This window comes from Amphiprion ocellaris, chromosome 20 (assembly GCF_022539595.1).
Source record: "Amphiprion ocellaris isolate individual 3 ecotype Okinawa chromosome 20, ASM2253959v1, whole genome shotgun sequence".
NCBI lineage: Eukaryota > Metazoa > Chordata > Actinopteri > Pomacentridae > Amphiprion > Amphiprion ocellaris.
The window spans coordinates 7,538,691-7,556,465 of record NC_072785.1 but is presented as its reverse complement, the minus strand read 5'-3'; the positions used below and the strand labels follow the sequence as shown (position 1 = coordinate 7,556,465).

General features: G+C 39.1%; 1 protein-coding gene across 2 annotated transcripts in view; it reads left to right on the top strand.

Annotated features, from left to right (window-relative positions):
* Nucleotides 1-17,775, top strand: part of mta1 (metastasis associated 1) — a 47,974-nt gene that overhangs the window by 13,322 nt on the left and 16,877 nt on the right. For both annotated transcript variants that reach the window (XM_035949084.2, XM_035949080.2), the window contains exons 3-4: nucleotides 1,774-1,867; nucleotides 15,590-15,716. In XM_035949084.2, the coding sequence (XP_035804977.1) occupies nucleotides 1,774-1,867; nucleotides 15,590-15,716 (221 nt within the window). The remainder of the gene's footprint in view (nucleotides 1-1,773; nucleotides 1,868-15,589; nucleotides 15,717-17,775) is intronic.

The window sequence follows — 17,775 nt, the reverse complement described above, 5'->3', positions numbered from 1 at the left end:
GAGTGTGAAAGCTTTTGTGCATAACACCTAAGTGTAGTCTGAAGTGTTCACCTGCAACGTGCAAATCAATGTTTTTTTGCTTGAGGAATTATTTTCTTTAAAGACAGAAAATGGCAGTTCCTATTTCATCAAAAACTGTGGAAAATCTACATCACAGTGTCCTAAATTGCAAAGAATGGTATGACATTGCTTGTTTTGTCTGACCAATTGAGACTTAGGATATTATGTTTATTATATAGACAATATTAAGCATTTTACGTAAAAGAAATTTACCTAAAGGATTATTTGGTTATGAAATTATTTTTGAATAGACCAATGATTTAAGTGACTACAAGAGCTTTTAGTGTAATAGTGTGGCATTATCTTACTTAAAATCATCCAGAGAAATGCTTATAAAAAAAAATTCTGCAATTATTTTAGCCACATGCTTAAATTATATATTGATAATATCTCACTGGATGCGCTTTTACATTTTCTTTTTGTACAGTCCTGCCATCTACCTGCCTGCATTTCTATTTGATCTCAATGTTCTCATGTTCTCCCTCTGTTGGGCTGCACATACAGTATTAGCTTGCATGTAACTTGCATGCACCTATTAATATTCATGGCTTTATAATGGGAATGTCAAAGGGAATCATACTCTTAATTCTGTTGTACTTGTGAACTTGCTTTATAATTTTGTTGTAATGTAAATGCATGACGTTAGGTTACTCTAAATGTAATTAAAATCAGCCCACAGATTTGCTACTTGGCTCCCACATGTTAAAATTAAACATTTATAATCATAAATAGGTGTATTGCTGACTGTAAATGTGTTCACCTTTTTCACTACTTTTTTTTACTCTCTTGATATTTTCCACTTCACTTTCCCTGTAAACCTACTTAAGGTTCAATTTAAACTTTGACATACTTCTAAATCTACGAATTGATGTTGCAAATGCTAAGATTAACTGTGTTTGTGCCATTGCCAAAAAAATGCATCATGTCTTATGCACAATGAAAGAGTAAAACTTAAACAAAATATGGGAGCACTCGTCTCTGTGGAGGTCCTCTGCACTTCATTAAAAACTTTGTTCATTTGTAAAGAAAAGTGTTTTAGTTTGCTTTCTAAAACAGTTAGAAATGAGCCAATTATCATCTCTCTGTTCTGCAGCCTTTTTTCAAACATGGAACTGGAATATTGGATTTTAATTATTTGATGAACTAGAAAGTCTGCAGTGTTGAAGTGTCCACAGAATTTAAAGATTTGTTTGCTTATTCTTTGTCATATCTCCATCCATCTCTCTCTCAGATTAGACCTCACTGGTTACATTCATGAGAGAGTTCCCTCTCTAGTATGCATGACTTATAACAGTGTACAAACATGATTGTCAGTGATTAGGAACACTTAAAACAAGTGAATTACTATTTGAGGTTATACTTATTTATGTGTGTGAACTTGAAAAGAGGTAAAGGCTGCAAATCAATTCCTAAACGAAGCATTGCCTTTTTAGATTTTAAATCATTTTTCCCACTCGTGTAGTATTATCAGGGAGAAACAAATCTTAGAGCTGCACAGACATTCTCTAACACACCACCGTGTCCTGATCACTGCAGCACATGATTTTGGTGGATTGCTGTGGCCTCACACTTTGTTTTCAGGCAAAGTTAAAAAACTACCCTCAGCTATTGGTTTTTCATCTGTGTGTGTGTGTGTGTGTGTGTGCATGTGTTGGTGCTCTGTGTGCGGTACCACTTGTTGCCTTGGTAACGCCGATTGTCTCTGGTTTGCAGACAGCCAATGGGAATGTGGAGGCCAAAGTGGTGTGTTTTTACCGGCGCAGGGACATCTCCAGCACGCTCATCGCTCTGGCAGACAAACATGCAAGTGAGTGACCGACCATAACCCAGCCAGAAAACGTCAAATATCATGCTATCCAGGACATAATATTGTTCTTTTTGACAAGCCTCTGCAGTTATTTTTCCACTGCAAAGTTGTGCCTTCACATCAAATCCAATCAAATCCAAACCTTTCCCCGAAACTGAAAAAATAGAGCTCTAACTTGTTATTTGGCTTGATTGTAAGGCTTGTCTGCACTCCAGCTTTTATCAGGGTTTGATACAAAATTGAAGTTTGTGTGCTTTTACTGAGCCGGTCCAGACTGCAGCCCCTCCTCTGATAGACTGGATTGCAGACAGCGTTCGATCTGCAGTCGTATATCAATATGGCGACACCTGTGTGTGTGTGTGCGTGTGTGTGTGTGTGTGTGTGTGTGTGTGTGTGTGTGTGTGTGTGTGTGTGTTAAAGCGTGGGTGTGCAGCACGCGCTTGAATGTGTTGCTGTCCTCCACAGCTTGGAGCAAGCTCTGCAATATCTGGAACAGCTGGCACCCTTTGAATGGACTCTACCTCAAGCAGCATTGTGTGGCCTTTTAATGTTCCGGGTACTGGGATGTTTTTCAGACAGAGGGGCTGTCAAACTATGAATTAAAAAATGGTCAAGGGGAACACAGAAAGCTCAGAGGGACTGATGTGGTAAGTCTGGGATGGTTTAGTTGTAAAAGAAGGATTTGTGGAAGAAGACTGAGTCACAGGTAACGGAAGTGTGTCGCTTAAAAGCCAGAGCCATTCAGGCTGTTGGGTCACCTCCCTAGTGGTCAGTTGGAAATGATGCCTTCAGGGCACTGCTCTAGAGTGCCTGAATTCAAAGAGTAAAGAGGCAAAGAGGGATGCAGAATTTATTCATACTTCAGGCAGTTGCTTTTTTATGGCATGGCCGCTGCTCTCACATCACCTCTTTTGACCGTGTAAAAAAGTGTCTGTTTTAACACTGCATGGTGCCACTGACTTCTCTGATCTTATCATCTGATGTTTGTTTGCCAGCATGTGGTGGTTTGATTTTTTAGGTAGCTAGATTGTAAACCTTGTCTGTGAGCCCACCTTGCCTTGAAAGATGATATGATATTTGTTTGAAATGAAGGTTTGTATCGACTTATCATTTGATGTTATTCATTTGATTTGACCTGACCGTGTGCAGCATTTGCTTTCTGTGATAACTCTTGGTTGTCCATATCCATCCTGGAGGGAAAATACTGCCACCCACTACCCACATGTTAAAAGATATTTGCAGAAATTGTGAAGTTAGTCATCCTTACTAGTCACATTCTTTTTTAAATCTGTGTTTGTTTTTCTCAAAATCTTCTCAAACTCTTATTTGTGCATACATAAAACTAAAAATCCTATATAATAGAAGCTATTACTCAGTGTCCCAGAAGTTTGTAACCATGTTTGGGCTGATCTCCATCATGTGGATATATTCTGAATATTTTAGCAGGTCATAATTTCTGTAAGCCACCGTAACTTCTGTTTGCTCAAGAATCTACCTAATGTACCTCCTGATAACTGTATGAAGCCAGACAAAGGATCTCTTCACACATTTATTTCATGAGGCAGGTGTGTAAAAGAGGATAGAGCATTCTTTAAACTTTCAATAAGACTGCTCTTATTTGTTAGCGACATTTTGGTGTCTGACCTTCATCAAGGTCTACCACTGATGCCACTATTAAATGTGATTTAGCAAGTTAGAAGTGTGCAGGAGCCTTTTGAAACTGAATGAAGTACTTTCAGCTCAGTATCACAAGGTTTAACCGAGCACATTCCTGGGAGATGGGGAGCGACGACTACAGTAGCTACTGAGATGACCAAATGCAACATATGTGAGCCAGTTTTGGTGAATGTCTGCTGTGTCTGATTAAAACAGGGAAGATCAGTGTAGTTGAGTACAAACTCATAATATGGAGACATAGTTAAGTGCTTGAGTGGGCTGTGACTGTATTTTGCATGTGATCAGAGATGGCTTGTATGGCGCTATCTCTGTGTAATGTAGTGCTGCATGCTAACAGTACTGACAAAAACAAGCGGCAGTTACAGTATACAAGGTTAAAAAACACAAAGGACTATGCGAGTCAACTAGTAGTCCTTAGTTCAAGCCATTAGTCGACCAGTTTTTGCACGTTTAAATAGTGTAAGTTTAAATATTCATGTAAGCTATCTAATGGTAGAGAAAGCAGCGATGCAAAGTGGCCACTTAATTCTTTCAGGTCATAAGCCATGTTTGAGGTCGACTAGTCTCGCTTAGCAAGCCTATTCTGTAGCACATAATGATTTGGCTGCACCTCTCTAATATTCTACTATAGGGGGAAAAATACTCTGACTTGTTAATGTTTCTTTTAACCAATCACAATTGTCTTGGCTGGAGCTAAACAAATGATGCGTCTTCACTCAAAAAAGTGACGGTTGGAATTGTTTTGGTCGAGCATTTGCATTTAGCAAGACGAGCACTGTCATTAAAATGGATAATCCCCTAGAACAAACTAGCAGGTGCTGCTTGTTAACTGCAGCGTACATTTGGTGAGTCAGACTAGAGGTTGACAGATGATAAGCAAATGTTTCTCTCCAGAGTTTGTATGTCATGAACTTGGGGTCATCTTTTACCTTGCCTGCTCGTGACTGACTGACTGTTGCCACCTCTTGTGGAATTTGAGCTTTTTTTTTAAATCAGTTAATCAAAACTGAAGTTCTTTTCATGAACTGATGGTTTGGTCGTCTGTGCTGCTGCTCATGCACACACTTACATCAAGTACACTCACTCTGACTTAACCCTCTGAATCCCAAGCTTGTGTCACATTTTTACTCACTGTGGGCTCATTTTTCACTGCAATATAAATCCTGTACCTCTATGGAAAGAGCACGAGCGTGTCTAGAAGCAGAGACAACTTAGAAATCTCTTCTGTGCATTTTTTGATTATTATTATTATTTTTTTAAAATATAGAAAAGTTTTGCAAGTGCCCACAAGTGTTACCAACACTGAAAAAAATGGTAAGTCCTTATAGTAAGGTATTTTACAACTTCTTCATCATCTTTTTTTTTTTTTTTTTTTTTTAAAGTTATTTTTTTGGCCTTTTTTGTCAGCTTTATTAGATAGGCGCAGTGAGAGAGAGACAGGAAACATGGGAGAAAAGTCGGGGGAAGCCATGCAGCAAAGGGCCGCAAGCGGGAATTGAACCCGGGCCAGCTGCATCAGGGACCAGCCCCTGTACATGGGTCGCCTGCTTAACCTGTTGAGCTATATGGGCACCCTTCTTCATCATCTTTAATTGTTTTCATACTTGTCTCTCTAGTTTTTGTAAACAGTCTGCAGTTCAGCCCAACTGAGTCCAGTTCAAATGAAAAGTCACAGATTTTTGGTCATGTGACTGTTGGTTGCATGTGAGTCACTAATGGCTTGTCTTGTTGCACAGAGGAGTGCAGATTTTTTAGTTTTTTACAGAATCTGGTGACTGCAAAACGTATATGAAACATGTAGAATAAAGTAGCTTTAAATAAAATGGCTACATTTTTAGCCTAGAGTTACCGTTTCTTGTAATGACAGTGTCATTTTGGTGATTTTAAAAAAAAAAGCATGCGTTTCAAACTCGCAAACCTGTTTTGGGGTTCAGAGGGTAAATTTTTACATTAAGCATACCCACAAATCAGAGGCTAACTACATCATTGTTTGAAAGAAAAGAACACAGTTTGGTTTAACTCAGTCCTCTGTTCATCACAGTTGTGCTGGTAGAAAAGAACTGCCATCCTGTAGTCGAGGCTTGCAAAACCAGCCTCTAGACTTTGACTGGGTGTGGCAGGCTAAACGCTGGGTCTTGGGGCGTGAAAGTGTATGTGTGTCTTTGTGTGCGTGTTCGAGAGCTACCGAGTGTCCTGTTTGAATGAGCGCACGTACATGTGTATAGTATGACTCCTAACCGCAGAGTCCACAGAGGAGGCCTGGGGGGGTGTACCCATGGCAGCACAGGATTGTTTGTTCTGCTGGACCACACAGCATCAGCTTGTCAGAGTGTGCGTCCATTTAAGAAGGTCTGTGTTTATTTTTGAGCAGCGTTTGTGTGTGCAACATGCACTGTTTTATCTGCAAAGCGTTGTTCTTTTGCAGGATTTTTGGTCACTTTGCTGTTGATTGAGGGGGAGATGAATTCTTATGTGGTGTCTAATAGAGTGATTAAGTATAATGACTCTAGAGCAAAGATATTTGGATATTTTTATTAATTTCATGTGCGTCGTCTTTCTTGTGGTTTGGTAAGTAAACATGAATATTTCATTTATTATCAAGGTTGCATTGCTTGTGAAAGAAATGCAGATACAGCATCATCTGAAAGTTATGAAACAATGAAAGATGTTGCAGGGTGCTGTATCTTCGATGTGCAGGCCTTTTAGATTTTGCTCTGTTCTGTCAGCTGCAGTTGGATGAGGGGCTTCTAGACATTTGCAATATGTAAAAAAATGCATGGCAGGAATGGCTGTGCACCGCATGGGTGTGGGCTGCATCCTGTCTGCATTTCTGTAGCTGCAGCCTCACTTTCTCCGAGCGTATGTGAGCATATGCATGCTTGTGTGTGTGTACATGTGTTCTTGCATGATGGACTGGACTTCTTAGCTCTGGGTTATGTCAGAGGGATTGCTGGAGGGGTATATTTAATTCAGTTTCGTTATGGATCAGTGGAGAATGGCAGGCGTGTGTGTGTGTGTGTGTGTGTGTGTGTGTGTGTGTGTGTGTGTGTGTGTGTGGTTGCATACGAGCCTGCATGTCTTGTGTGTCTGCTGTGAGTCATTGATCAAATATTTTGCTTTCAGAGATTCGGAGCACTCCCTCAATGGGGCCTCCAACTCCAGCATTAGCCCCTCCCCTGTGAGCGAAGCAGGCTCCTGAGTGGTCAGCTTTGTGGTGGACTTGGCATTTTACCTCCCTTGCACCTCCTTCCAGACATTTGAATTTGCCATGACTCAAACCCCTTTCTATTTTTGAGATTTGGGTCCTTGCTCCCATAAACAATAGACAACAATGTTCCAAGTGAACTGCAAAAGTAGAACCAGTCTGACTGAAGTCACACTGATTGTTGGCTAAGTACAGTATGTGGTTTCCTTTTGCTTAGACTACAGAAAGGGTCATAGACCTATGTCACATTTCTTTTGTGCCCTTTTGGATGGTTTTATTAAAACTGTTCTACTGTTGAATAAAGTACCAGCATGGGAGTCTCTACGTGGAAACAGCCCACACAACCTGCCAGCACTCATGCGATGTTGTACCACTAATACGGCGGCTCTCTATTAGACATAGTCATGATATGTTATGCTATGTGTGACAAGGTCCTACAGTGAGAAGATAAATTTGCCATTTAGCTTCTCAGGCTGTAGAGTTTTATGAACTGAGGTCTTTTTAGCGATAATGATCAGAGTGAGGGCAGCATCCTTGCTTTGTGTCAAAACAGTAGTCCCTGTTAAACAGCACATGTAGATGATAAGAATATAAGGAGCTTATTTAATTCTATTAATTTTAATGTTATGAAAATATAATTACACGTACTGTTTGTTAAAGTAGAATAGGTGAATTAATGCCAAAGGTATGTGCTGAGTGTTTTATTTAAAAACAAAGAGAAAATAAGAGTAAATGCTGCAGTTTTGGGGCTTTCATTTGAACCTCTGTTGGTAAACTTAACCGCTACTGTTTTTAATGGCCTTGCATATGTTTTGACTATGATTACATGCACTCAACAAACAGATTACTTGGAAATCACACATTGAACTACAACAACCTGATTGTTCTACAACTTATGCTTACACACAGTTGGCTGGGAAGCAGGTTTCTCCTTTAATTTCTAACACATTTTTCAACAAAGGCTGGCACTGGCATCAATTAGGTATGTTAGTGATATGGCATTGCAGTCTGAAAAACCCTCTTCTGTGTCTTTGTCATGTGCATGCACTGTTGTAGAGCTCCTGTTAGAAAGCTGGTTATATGTACACATGAAGAAAAATCCTCACCCCACATTATAGACATGTTTTGTTTCCTGTTAATATGACATTAAAGAAATGTGGCTCTGGGTCCTTAGAAAATGAGATGCCTCCTTGATGGTGGACATCTGATTTTTAGATGTTGTAAAAAATTCTGAACATCTAAAGTGGCCCACAACGTTTGGACAGCACTACTTCTGTGAGTCAAATAATTAGGGGCTGAGTAGGTTGATTATCAGATCTGCTATTCTACATTCTTACGGTTATTGGTATTGTTGTCTATTTGTTTATTTTTGTTCCACATGAAATGGATGAATTGAAAAATGGGCAGTTTTGCCTTTGTTGCAGCTGAAGTTCTGTGTGGTAGGTTGTGTTACTCTAAATTTTGAAACCAAACTTTCATCTTTATTGCAAATGCTAGCTGGTTCTGAATATCAGTTATCAGTATCCTTGATTATGAATAATCAGTATGCACTCTGACCATAACAACAACCCCTCAATAATAATTAATCTGCGTGGAGGAAAGTTTAGTCCACGAGAAACACTATACGCCGTATTCAAATGGCTCATCCTATGCTAACATGAACATATTCATAGGTTTATGTATTTGAAAAGGGTGTAGCCCTACACATTTCAATGATGGCTAGACTCTATTATTGATAATAATTCACAATTTTGTGAGTTTAAAGTCTGTCTAAATGATTTAATGATTTAAAATTGCATTTTTTCAACAAAGCAAATTGCAAATGCTCCAGTTGAAGATATACATTATGCACTGTCTGACCCAAGGTTTACACTGTTTTGTCAGTGGTAGAGCTCAACAATTAACTGAAATGTTTTCAAAATCACAGTTTCCTGTGCAATATGCAAATTGTAGGGGCTACAATTTTTTGGTAAATGTAAAATATGTCATAACATACCATTGCAAAGGAAAGGGGTGGTAGAGAAATTCTCCAGATGCAAGTGAACATCCTTGTTTGGTAGAGACTGTAGCAAAATACCACATCATTCTTTCAATATATTTTTGGAAAGGAAATGCAAAAGTTGCTATCCCCACTGAAATAGCTACTAAGGCAGCAATTGCAACACCTGTCAAAATAATTCCAATATGATTTTTTTTTTTTTTTGCACCTCATTCAGTCCTAGTTGATAGTTGTACAAATTCATGTTTTGATAGTGTTTCATGTAGTAATGTGCCATCACATGTTTTAAATCTGTTACTCTGTGAATACTGAACTGTGATTTGACTTTGAACAAACAGTTATCTGTCAGAAAAATATTTTCCCCAAATTGCCGAACCTTAACGTAAATGCACTTTTTGGGGATATTTTTGCTAACTTGAAGAACCACATAAAAGCAAAGCAGTCAAACAAGCACTTAATCCAAAAAATGTAAAACTGATATGGTAGCAATACATGATGAGCTTAGCTTGTTTAGCCTCTCTTTATTTCTTTGCGCTCAAAAATGCCAAAATTGGTACAGGAGACTTAGCGTACTTTAGGACTCTTACTGTGCTGTTCACTCTACACTTTGTTCATGGAGTTGTACCTCTAGGGAGACACTGTTGTCTGCTCTAACAACTGTCCAACATACAGCCTGATTCCCCAGTTCAAACTCAAGGACAAACCCACCAGCAAAACTCGAGTGAATGCAGAGCAGACATGAAGTCCCATTGTAACCGTAATGCTACTGACACAAGACATGATCAGCACTATGGTGTCTTGTTTTGTTTCTACTGACTGTGCTGTTGTTGTTCTTCCTCTTGCTTGGAATGTGCTGTGAATGGAAGAAAAATATATTCACAAATGCCATTGAGAAAATTACATTTCAAATCGAAATTCTTTCTATTTTTAAAATTTTTTTGTTTAACGTGTCCTTGATCGAGCACACATATTGTCTGGTGTGTCTTGCTTTATGGATCTGAGGATTTATTTAGCGTGAGAGTTAGGGCAAGGCAGTATTTGCAAAGCTGTTATCTCAACATTGATTATGTGGTGATGGTTTGAGTATGATTATTGTTGTTTTTGTACACTTTATTTTCTGTATGGGAGAGTAAATTGTTTCGTTCAGAAGGAAAACCGTTAACGAAGGGCAGGGCAGTTGTGTAACTTCAGAAAATTGCATTGATTCCCTGTAATACAGAGCTTCACATCATAGTATTGATTTTATATTGACAGATTTAGTAGGAGTAGTTACTAAACTGTCATTTTCCCTCACACTAATGATATCTGAGGAAAGGCATGAGTCACTCTGTAGCTGTCTGCTTCTGTCTGCACGTAAACACATGCCATATCATAGAGGTATAGTCAGTTTGTTAAGGTAATAACAGTCGGCTATGCTCTCCTCACCCTCTCGTCTCGCCCTCAGGCCTGCTCTTTCCTCTCCTTTCCCTCCCCTCGCCGTCTCTCAACTCAGTAAGGCGACCCATTCATCAATAATTGATAATTGGCTGGGACAGGTGAGATGGAGAGGCAATTTGTAGAGAGTATGGGTGTGGGTGCACTGCCAGGAGATTGGCTTGGAGGAGGAGAAGGACTGAGGTTGGGGAGTTGAGTTGCTACTCAAGGACTCACAGCCAGAGGCCAGCTGGAAGGGCTAGCCTGCTGATGGACCACTACATAATCCTGCTAGAGTGCTCGTGTGTGTGTGCATGCGCATGTGTGCGTTAACTTAAGGATATGTGCATAGAAGAGCACAGTAACACACTTTCAAGCGCCCACATACTGAGTCTCAGCTCCGGAGTCAAGTCGATATTATTTATATAGCACAAAATCACAAATCAGAAATCTGCCTCAAAGGGTTTTACAGCCTGTACAACATGATACCGTCTATCTTTATTCACTGACTAAGAACAACTTCTTAAAATACAGAACAGACAGGCATATGATAGATACACGTTTTTCATCCTCCAACAGAACAGTTCCTCCTCTTTTTTTTTTTTGTTTTGCTTTTGTTTGGGCTTCACACTCTTTCATGAGGAAAGAGCAGCTGATACACCATCTTATCTCCTTTCCTATGTCTTACTTCTGCTGACATTATTAAGGCCTTTTGTTGGCATTAAAATAATATCCTGTTGACCCCATTTATGCTTCCATTTCAGAACGCGTCTCTTATATGATCATTCAGAGGTTTGCATATACATCTTCAGGCTGACTTTGATTGAGCTGTTATCGAGTTGGGTATCCTGGTGGGTCAAGGGTGAAGGCACTGATCATTGACTGCAGCATCTCTAGTTTGCGATCTTTGCTGCATGTCTCTCCTCTGCAGTTATTTTCTCTCTAATGTGTAATATTTGCAGACTACTGAAGACTAAAACCCAACATAATAGTCCAGTAAATAGGTGAATAGCCATGTGTCAAGGTCTGTCTGGGTCAACTCAACAGATGAATGACTGATCCGTCACATTGTATGTTCACTTCACATGTAGAAACATAAAGGTCAGTGCCGTCTGCCTGTCAGAACCAGTTTTCCTGCTGGAAACTGTGGATGACTTTAATGATAGCGATCTCTGTCATTAATTTTTCTCGAAATTTTTTTGTTTCTTATAACATTTCAACTCATGTCTTGTCCAAAAAGTATTACATTCTGGAACTAATTTTGTTTACTAGCACACAAGTCCTCTCTTTCGCTGTTGAAGCCAGTTTTGCCAATATTTAACACACCTTGTACAATTTGAATTTGATCTAGTAATTTTAATAACAAATGCAGTGCCATGTCGAGTTCAAATCATAAAAGTTTTAGAACAATTGCTGCTTGACTGTTTCAGATTTTTGCAGCATAGCATATAGATATTTATAAAGATATTAGTGAAATTTTATCTCAAGGAATTTCTGAGATCAATTTCTTCTTAAAATTACCAGTCGTCCCACTTTCAGCACTTGTTTTTCTGCACTGAAATTTGAGTCTATGTCTTAAGGACAATATCTCAGGAGCTAATAAAGATACCACCCTGTTCTCTCTCACCATACTTTGATTTAGAGTCTAAAATATTGGACAGGTATATCCAAATCGTGTCTGATAATGGGTGAGTTGGAATAACCCACGTGCATTTCCAGTCCTGAGCTCCTTGTGAGCCACTTGGCTGGCTACCTGCTGGGAAGATCAGTACAGTAAATACCTAAAATGCACAACGTGTACATGCACAAAGTGGTAGAATTATCTACACAGAACAAATCTTCTAGTCATGTTCCAGATGTGTTGTACATTTAATGCCTGTCTCCGTTTAATGTTGTGTTTTTCTTGGATGGATCTTTCATATTTTGCAACATGGAAGAAGATGGATTGAGGCCCTTACTGTGTGTGTGCGCTACTCTGCCTGGGCATTGATAGTGTGTCTGCTGGGTGCTGAGTGCTGGGCAGAGTGAAGGAGTGAAGGAGTACTTATTGATTTTGGCCACACATCTCTTCTCCTGAAAATCCCTTGATTGCTTTTGTTCAGCTCCCCGTCTCCCTCTTTCTGTCTCGCTTCCTCTAATGAAACTCCAAATGAATTGGAGCACGTACTGACTGCTCTCTCTCGCTCTTCGTTTCACTTCTGCTCTCTCGCCGGCCTCCTTCCGCTCTCTCTCCCTGCCTGTCTTTGTCTCTCCTTCTCCCTCTCCATGCTGATTTCTCTATTGCTCCCCTTCCTCCTCACCCTCTCTCTTTCTCGCTGTCTTTATGCCTCTCTGTCTTCATCTCATGCTCCCTTTCTCTTTATCACTTTTGTCACACTTTCCAGCCTTCGTGTGTCTCCCTGTTTATCTGTTTTCCCGTCCACATCACCTCCTCTTTCTTCCTCTCCCCCTGTGTCCCCCACTTTCATTTCCTCCACTCTCCTTCTCATCCATAGATGAGGAAAAGACTTGGCGGTAAAGATGTTGCCTACCAGCAGCAGCTAAATCTGTTCTTATAGAATGACTCAGACACCATGACCTACTCAAATGGGCTGAAATCCCTTTGACAGTTGCTCTGTCCATTCATTCTTGGACTCCTTCTCAAGGGCTGTTTTTCACCCTTCCATTCTTGCCTTTTCTAGACCTAAACCATGTAGTGATTCTCCATGATTTTTTTTCTCATTCAAGGCACCAGACAGGAACCGTTACTATACTGTAACAGAAGAAAAATATTTAAAATCAGCTTCTGACTTAGAGAAATTAGCTCAATCAACAACTCAAGATCAAAGACAAACTCCATCAGTTTTACACATAAAGGTCACTTTACTATTCAATCGATGTACTACTCTGCTTCGAAAACACTTGTATAATGTCTTTGCAGCGCTTGAGGAGTTCTGTCAAGTCTGAGAAAATAACACTGATGGTGTTGTCACTCTTCTTATTGGTTGTTCTATATGAAACATAGTGTCCTTTTTTGGCTTGACTATTCCAAGAATTTAAAAATTGTGATAGTCCGAAACTAAACGCACTGATTTTCAACCAAAATTTGACTTTCTTGAATTCTCCATGTTTAATACAATACAGTGAAGTACAAAATCACAGTAGTGACCCTGTAACACAAACACTAGGCCTTTGAAACCTATCTAGTTGCGATATTTATGACATTTATTGATTTGCGGTATAGTGCTTTTTTTTTTAAAGTCTAGCATCAGTTTAGCATTCACTGTGCAATACATTTTAAACCTTATGGAGCATTACCACGGAAAACACCATCAAAAGTATGACCGTCGCAGAAAGGGGAATGCAAGGAGTAGTAAAACCACTGACGTAACATTTGAAGTTTTAAATCATATGTCCTGCAAAATACAAGATCTGGCTATTACATGATGAGACTTTTGTTATGTTAGTCAAAACACAGCGTGAATGCTGGAGCTGTTGATCAGCAGCCAAGCAAACAACCCCTGAAAGTTGTGATCATCTCAGATTAAATAATTTAAAACTGCAACATTAGTTTCATTATTTAATGGCCATGCCTTGCGTATCTTAAATTGCAGCCTTTGTAATTTGGTATTTGCATTGTTTCAGATTGCGATTTTGATTTGAAATTGAGTGTTCAGCACAAACAAACACCAACTCTTTACTTTTGTTCTTATGAAGACATTTTTATGACAACGTTAATCCAACATTTGCTTAGAATTCCTTGGTGTTTCCCTTCGCCCCACCCAGTTTTTTTTTTTGTCTTGTGTGTAGGATTTTGTGGCAACTAGTGGTATGGTTGGCAGATTGCAGTCAACTGACTAGCTATTGCCTCGCCCTCCTATTCCAAGTGAGTAGGAGGACCTACAGTGGTACTGAAAAATGCAAAAAAAAGTGTTTGGTTTGTCTACTCTTATTCTGATTCTGATTCTTACTTTGTTAAAGAGGACCTGCTTTGTATGTAGATATAAAGCGCTTATTCTAAGTTAACAAAAACACACTAATTTCGATTTCGATAATTTCGACAACAGCTTTCCCTAAATCGTACACACTGGTCCTTTAAACACAAGGTTCATCACATTTAATTATATCTTTCTGTTCACTAGACCTGCAACAATTTAATTTATTAATTGTCAGCTATTACATTAATCGTCAACTGTTTTGTTTGTCGATTAATTGGTTTGTGTCTACAAAAACCTTGAAATTCTCTGATTCCAGCTTTTTAAATTTGAGTATTCTCTGGTTCCTTTTCTCCTCTACAACAGTAAACTGACATCTTTGGTTTTTGGACAAAACAAGACATTTGAAAACGTTATCTTGGGCTTTGGGAAGTATTGATCAATATTTTTCACCATGTTCTGGCATTTCATAGACCAAACAACTAATTGTTTGAGAAAATGTTCAACATTTTAATCAACAATAAAAATAATCATTAGTTTCTGCCCTGCTGTACACTTTTCACAAGCATTGAGATGCCACTCGGACATTTCTGTCACCATCACGTCAGTAGAAACAAACCGGTTTTTGTCGTGTTCACAGAATTAAAAATGTGCAATGTAAACAAAATAAGAGCGACATCTCTTTCTAACACAATGTCCATTTTACTCTTGAGATGATACACAGGAGAGTTAATACAAAGTAGTTTGAATACAAATGTTTGACAGCTAGATCTGTCAGTTGAAGCTCCCAGAGTTTCTCTGCATGATAAAGGTACAAACACTGATTTATGTGGAATTTTTGTCCTCTACAAGGAGTGAAGTCTGGTGGGAGAAGTTAGTAGATTGTTGTTTTTATTCATTTATGGATGACTTCATATTTCAAGACAGTGAGTTTTCACAAATGTTGGTATTTGAGCTTCCTGCTGTGTGTCCTTTTGCTATCCCATATTGATAACATCAAAGAATACTCCACACTGATGTATTTTTTTGTTTTTTACATCCTATTAAGGCTGTATAAAACAACCTTATTGTAGTTTCAGTTCTCAAAATGCAGGGGATGGTACAGAAATAATGAAAACCCAATGGGAGGGCATTAAAAAGATGGAAATCCTAATGGGACTTAGAGGAATGTGAAACAGTGATATTGCAGGTGTTGCTGAAGTAACAAGGGTGGAAATACAGAATTTCCATTGAAGACCTTAGCAGATCTTGTTCGATTTATAAAATGTGTCTCAGGTTGACAAAATCAGTGAGATTGTATGTAAAATACCTGTGTATGTATACAACTCGCCTTCTCCTTGGGGACTTCATTGTTCCGGCTCATCAAGTAGGCATCCTTTTGTTTTATGCCGGCTTGTTGTGCACCTGAGACTGTGTGGCTACAGCAGTTACATTTGCATTCCCACCGTTTCCCCCATCGTTTTACCTCATCTGATGTGCGTATGTTTGACCTTTTACCCCTTTTTACCACCTAGGGGAGCTGGAGGAGGAGATGGAGAACCCAGAGATGGCGGATCTTCCTGAGAAACAGAAACACCAGCTCAGACACAGAGAGCTGTTCCTTTCCCGCCAGCTGGAGTCCTTACCAGCCACACACATCAGGTACACTGCAGATCAACTTCACTGGTACCACAGCACTGAATTATCTTTCTACTTGCTTTCTTTTTGTTTCAACTGTTTGGCCTTCTCGTGGAACATTATTTTGTTTCGTGTGTTCACCTGCTGAACTGCTAGCAGTTTCTTTTTCTTTTTAGCTCCTGTCACATTTTTACTCTCCATGGGCTTATCTTTTTAAACTGCATTATAATGTCCTGCAAGTCTATGGAGACAGAGAAATCAAGAATATCTTTTGTGCAGTGACCACAAGCAAAAAAGTGAAAGTGAACGTCATGATTATTTCTTTTACCATAACTGAAAAAAAATCTGTAATCCGCATTTTCGACATTTTCCAAGTACCCACAGAACTTACAAATACTAGAAAAAATAGTGACTTACATCTTTAGTTTGTGTCCATACCTGTGTGCTCTGTGGACTAACATTTAGCCAAAAAATCCCTTAATACTTGTTATGTGACTGTTAGTTGTGGCTGAGTCATTACTGGTTTCTTGATTGTGTTGAGGGGCACAAATTTTACAATTTATGGCTATGATAAGTGACATAAATATGATGTTTTCTGTTTGTTTTTTTGATGATAGCATACCTTTAAAACCTACCAGCAGGTTTTGGGTTTTCAGGGAGTTACATCCCCTTAATACATGATTCTGAATCCATATCAATACCTGTCATGGACTGTGGTTAAAGCTCCATTCACCAAACGTTTTCATCTTAAGTCTTTTTGTTGCAGTTGAGTTAATCAAATCCCATTTTTTCAAGATTAAAAGAACATTTCTGATAGAATTTTCTAAGAAAGTAAGGGGTCAGTAAAGTCATAACAAGGCCGAACAAAGTAGCTAGCAATGTTCTTGTTCACGGGTTTTAAAAAATAGGTTGCGATTTCCTGACTGTTAAGATGAAATATGAACTTGCAGCTTTGGTGTAAGTGACAAAAATGTTATACAGTTGCATGATTGTAGTCAGAACAAACTGGCGACGTCAAAGTGAAGTCCATTCCAAGTTTTGCTTTTAATGGGAACAGTGGTTTGGTTTGGATCAGCAGCGACTTAACAAAGCAGTGTGGAAAGAAAGTAAACTGTGCGGATGATATCAGTGAGATCAATTAAGCTGGATTACTGCTTCGGTGCCTGTGAATCCCTCGTGCTTAGGTAGGCAGTCTGAATCCAGAACAGGAATGGTGGATTCTGCCTAGACTATTTTTACCTTCAGTATTGCATACTTTGCATTAACTGATGTATATAGTTGTATTGGATATAATGTATATTAGGCAAATATCTTCCTTTTGTGCATGTGATTGTGCTTTCTGACTAATTTGGAAAATGAAGATGGCGTGATCATTTATTGATTCCTTCACTCACATTGTCTGCCACACACAACATGCTGATGACTAAAAGATGCTAGAAAGTAAGTCTAACAAAAGCAGGCACAACATAATCCACTCATATGCAGTGTGCACACTGAGTACTAAATGTCACCACAAAGCTGTTTCTACATATGGACCTGCCTTTGCTCATCAGCAAGCTCCAGGCAAACCCACCTAATCATTACCACATTATTACTTGACATTTCTGATGTGTCGCAAGAAGCACAAACTGACATCTGCTCGAATAAAAATACACTGATGAGCAGTTTGTTGAATGAGAATTCAAGCTTGATTAAGTTTTCTAACCTTACACCAATGTGCAGCGCTTGTACACAAAGCGTCTGAGTTTATCACCCTGCCAGATCGTATTTGCTTCAGGCTAGAGAGGTAAGACTAATTAGCCAGTAAATAATCTAAATTCAGACAGTAGCAGTTAGGGTACGGAGATGAGTGCTGTCAGTGTCAATACACTGGACCATGATTTGTCAAATAACAGGCCGAGCCAACTGGAACTAAATCAATATCATCGTTTCAGATTCTGAGCTGCATCCTACAACAAATATCTTGTCTTGCAGAGGAGTTTGGGCCAGGATAGCAGCTTTCATCTCACGCTTATGTAACCAGTTATCCCATAGACGTGTCTGTTGTTCTGTGTTTCTGATGATAAATATTCACTCATTCTTG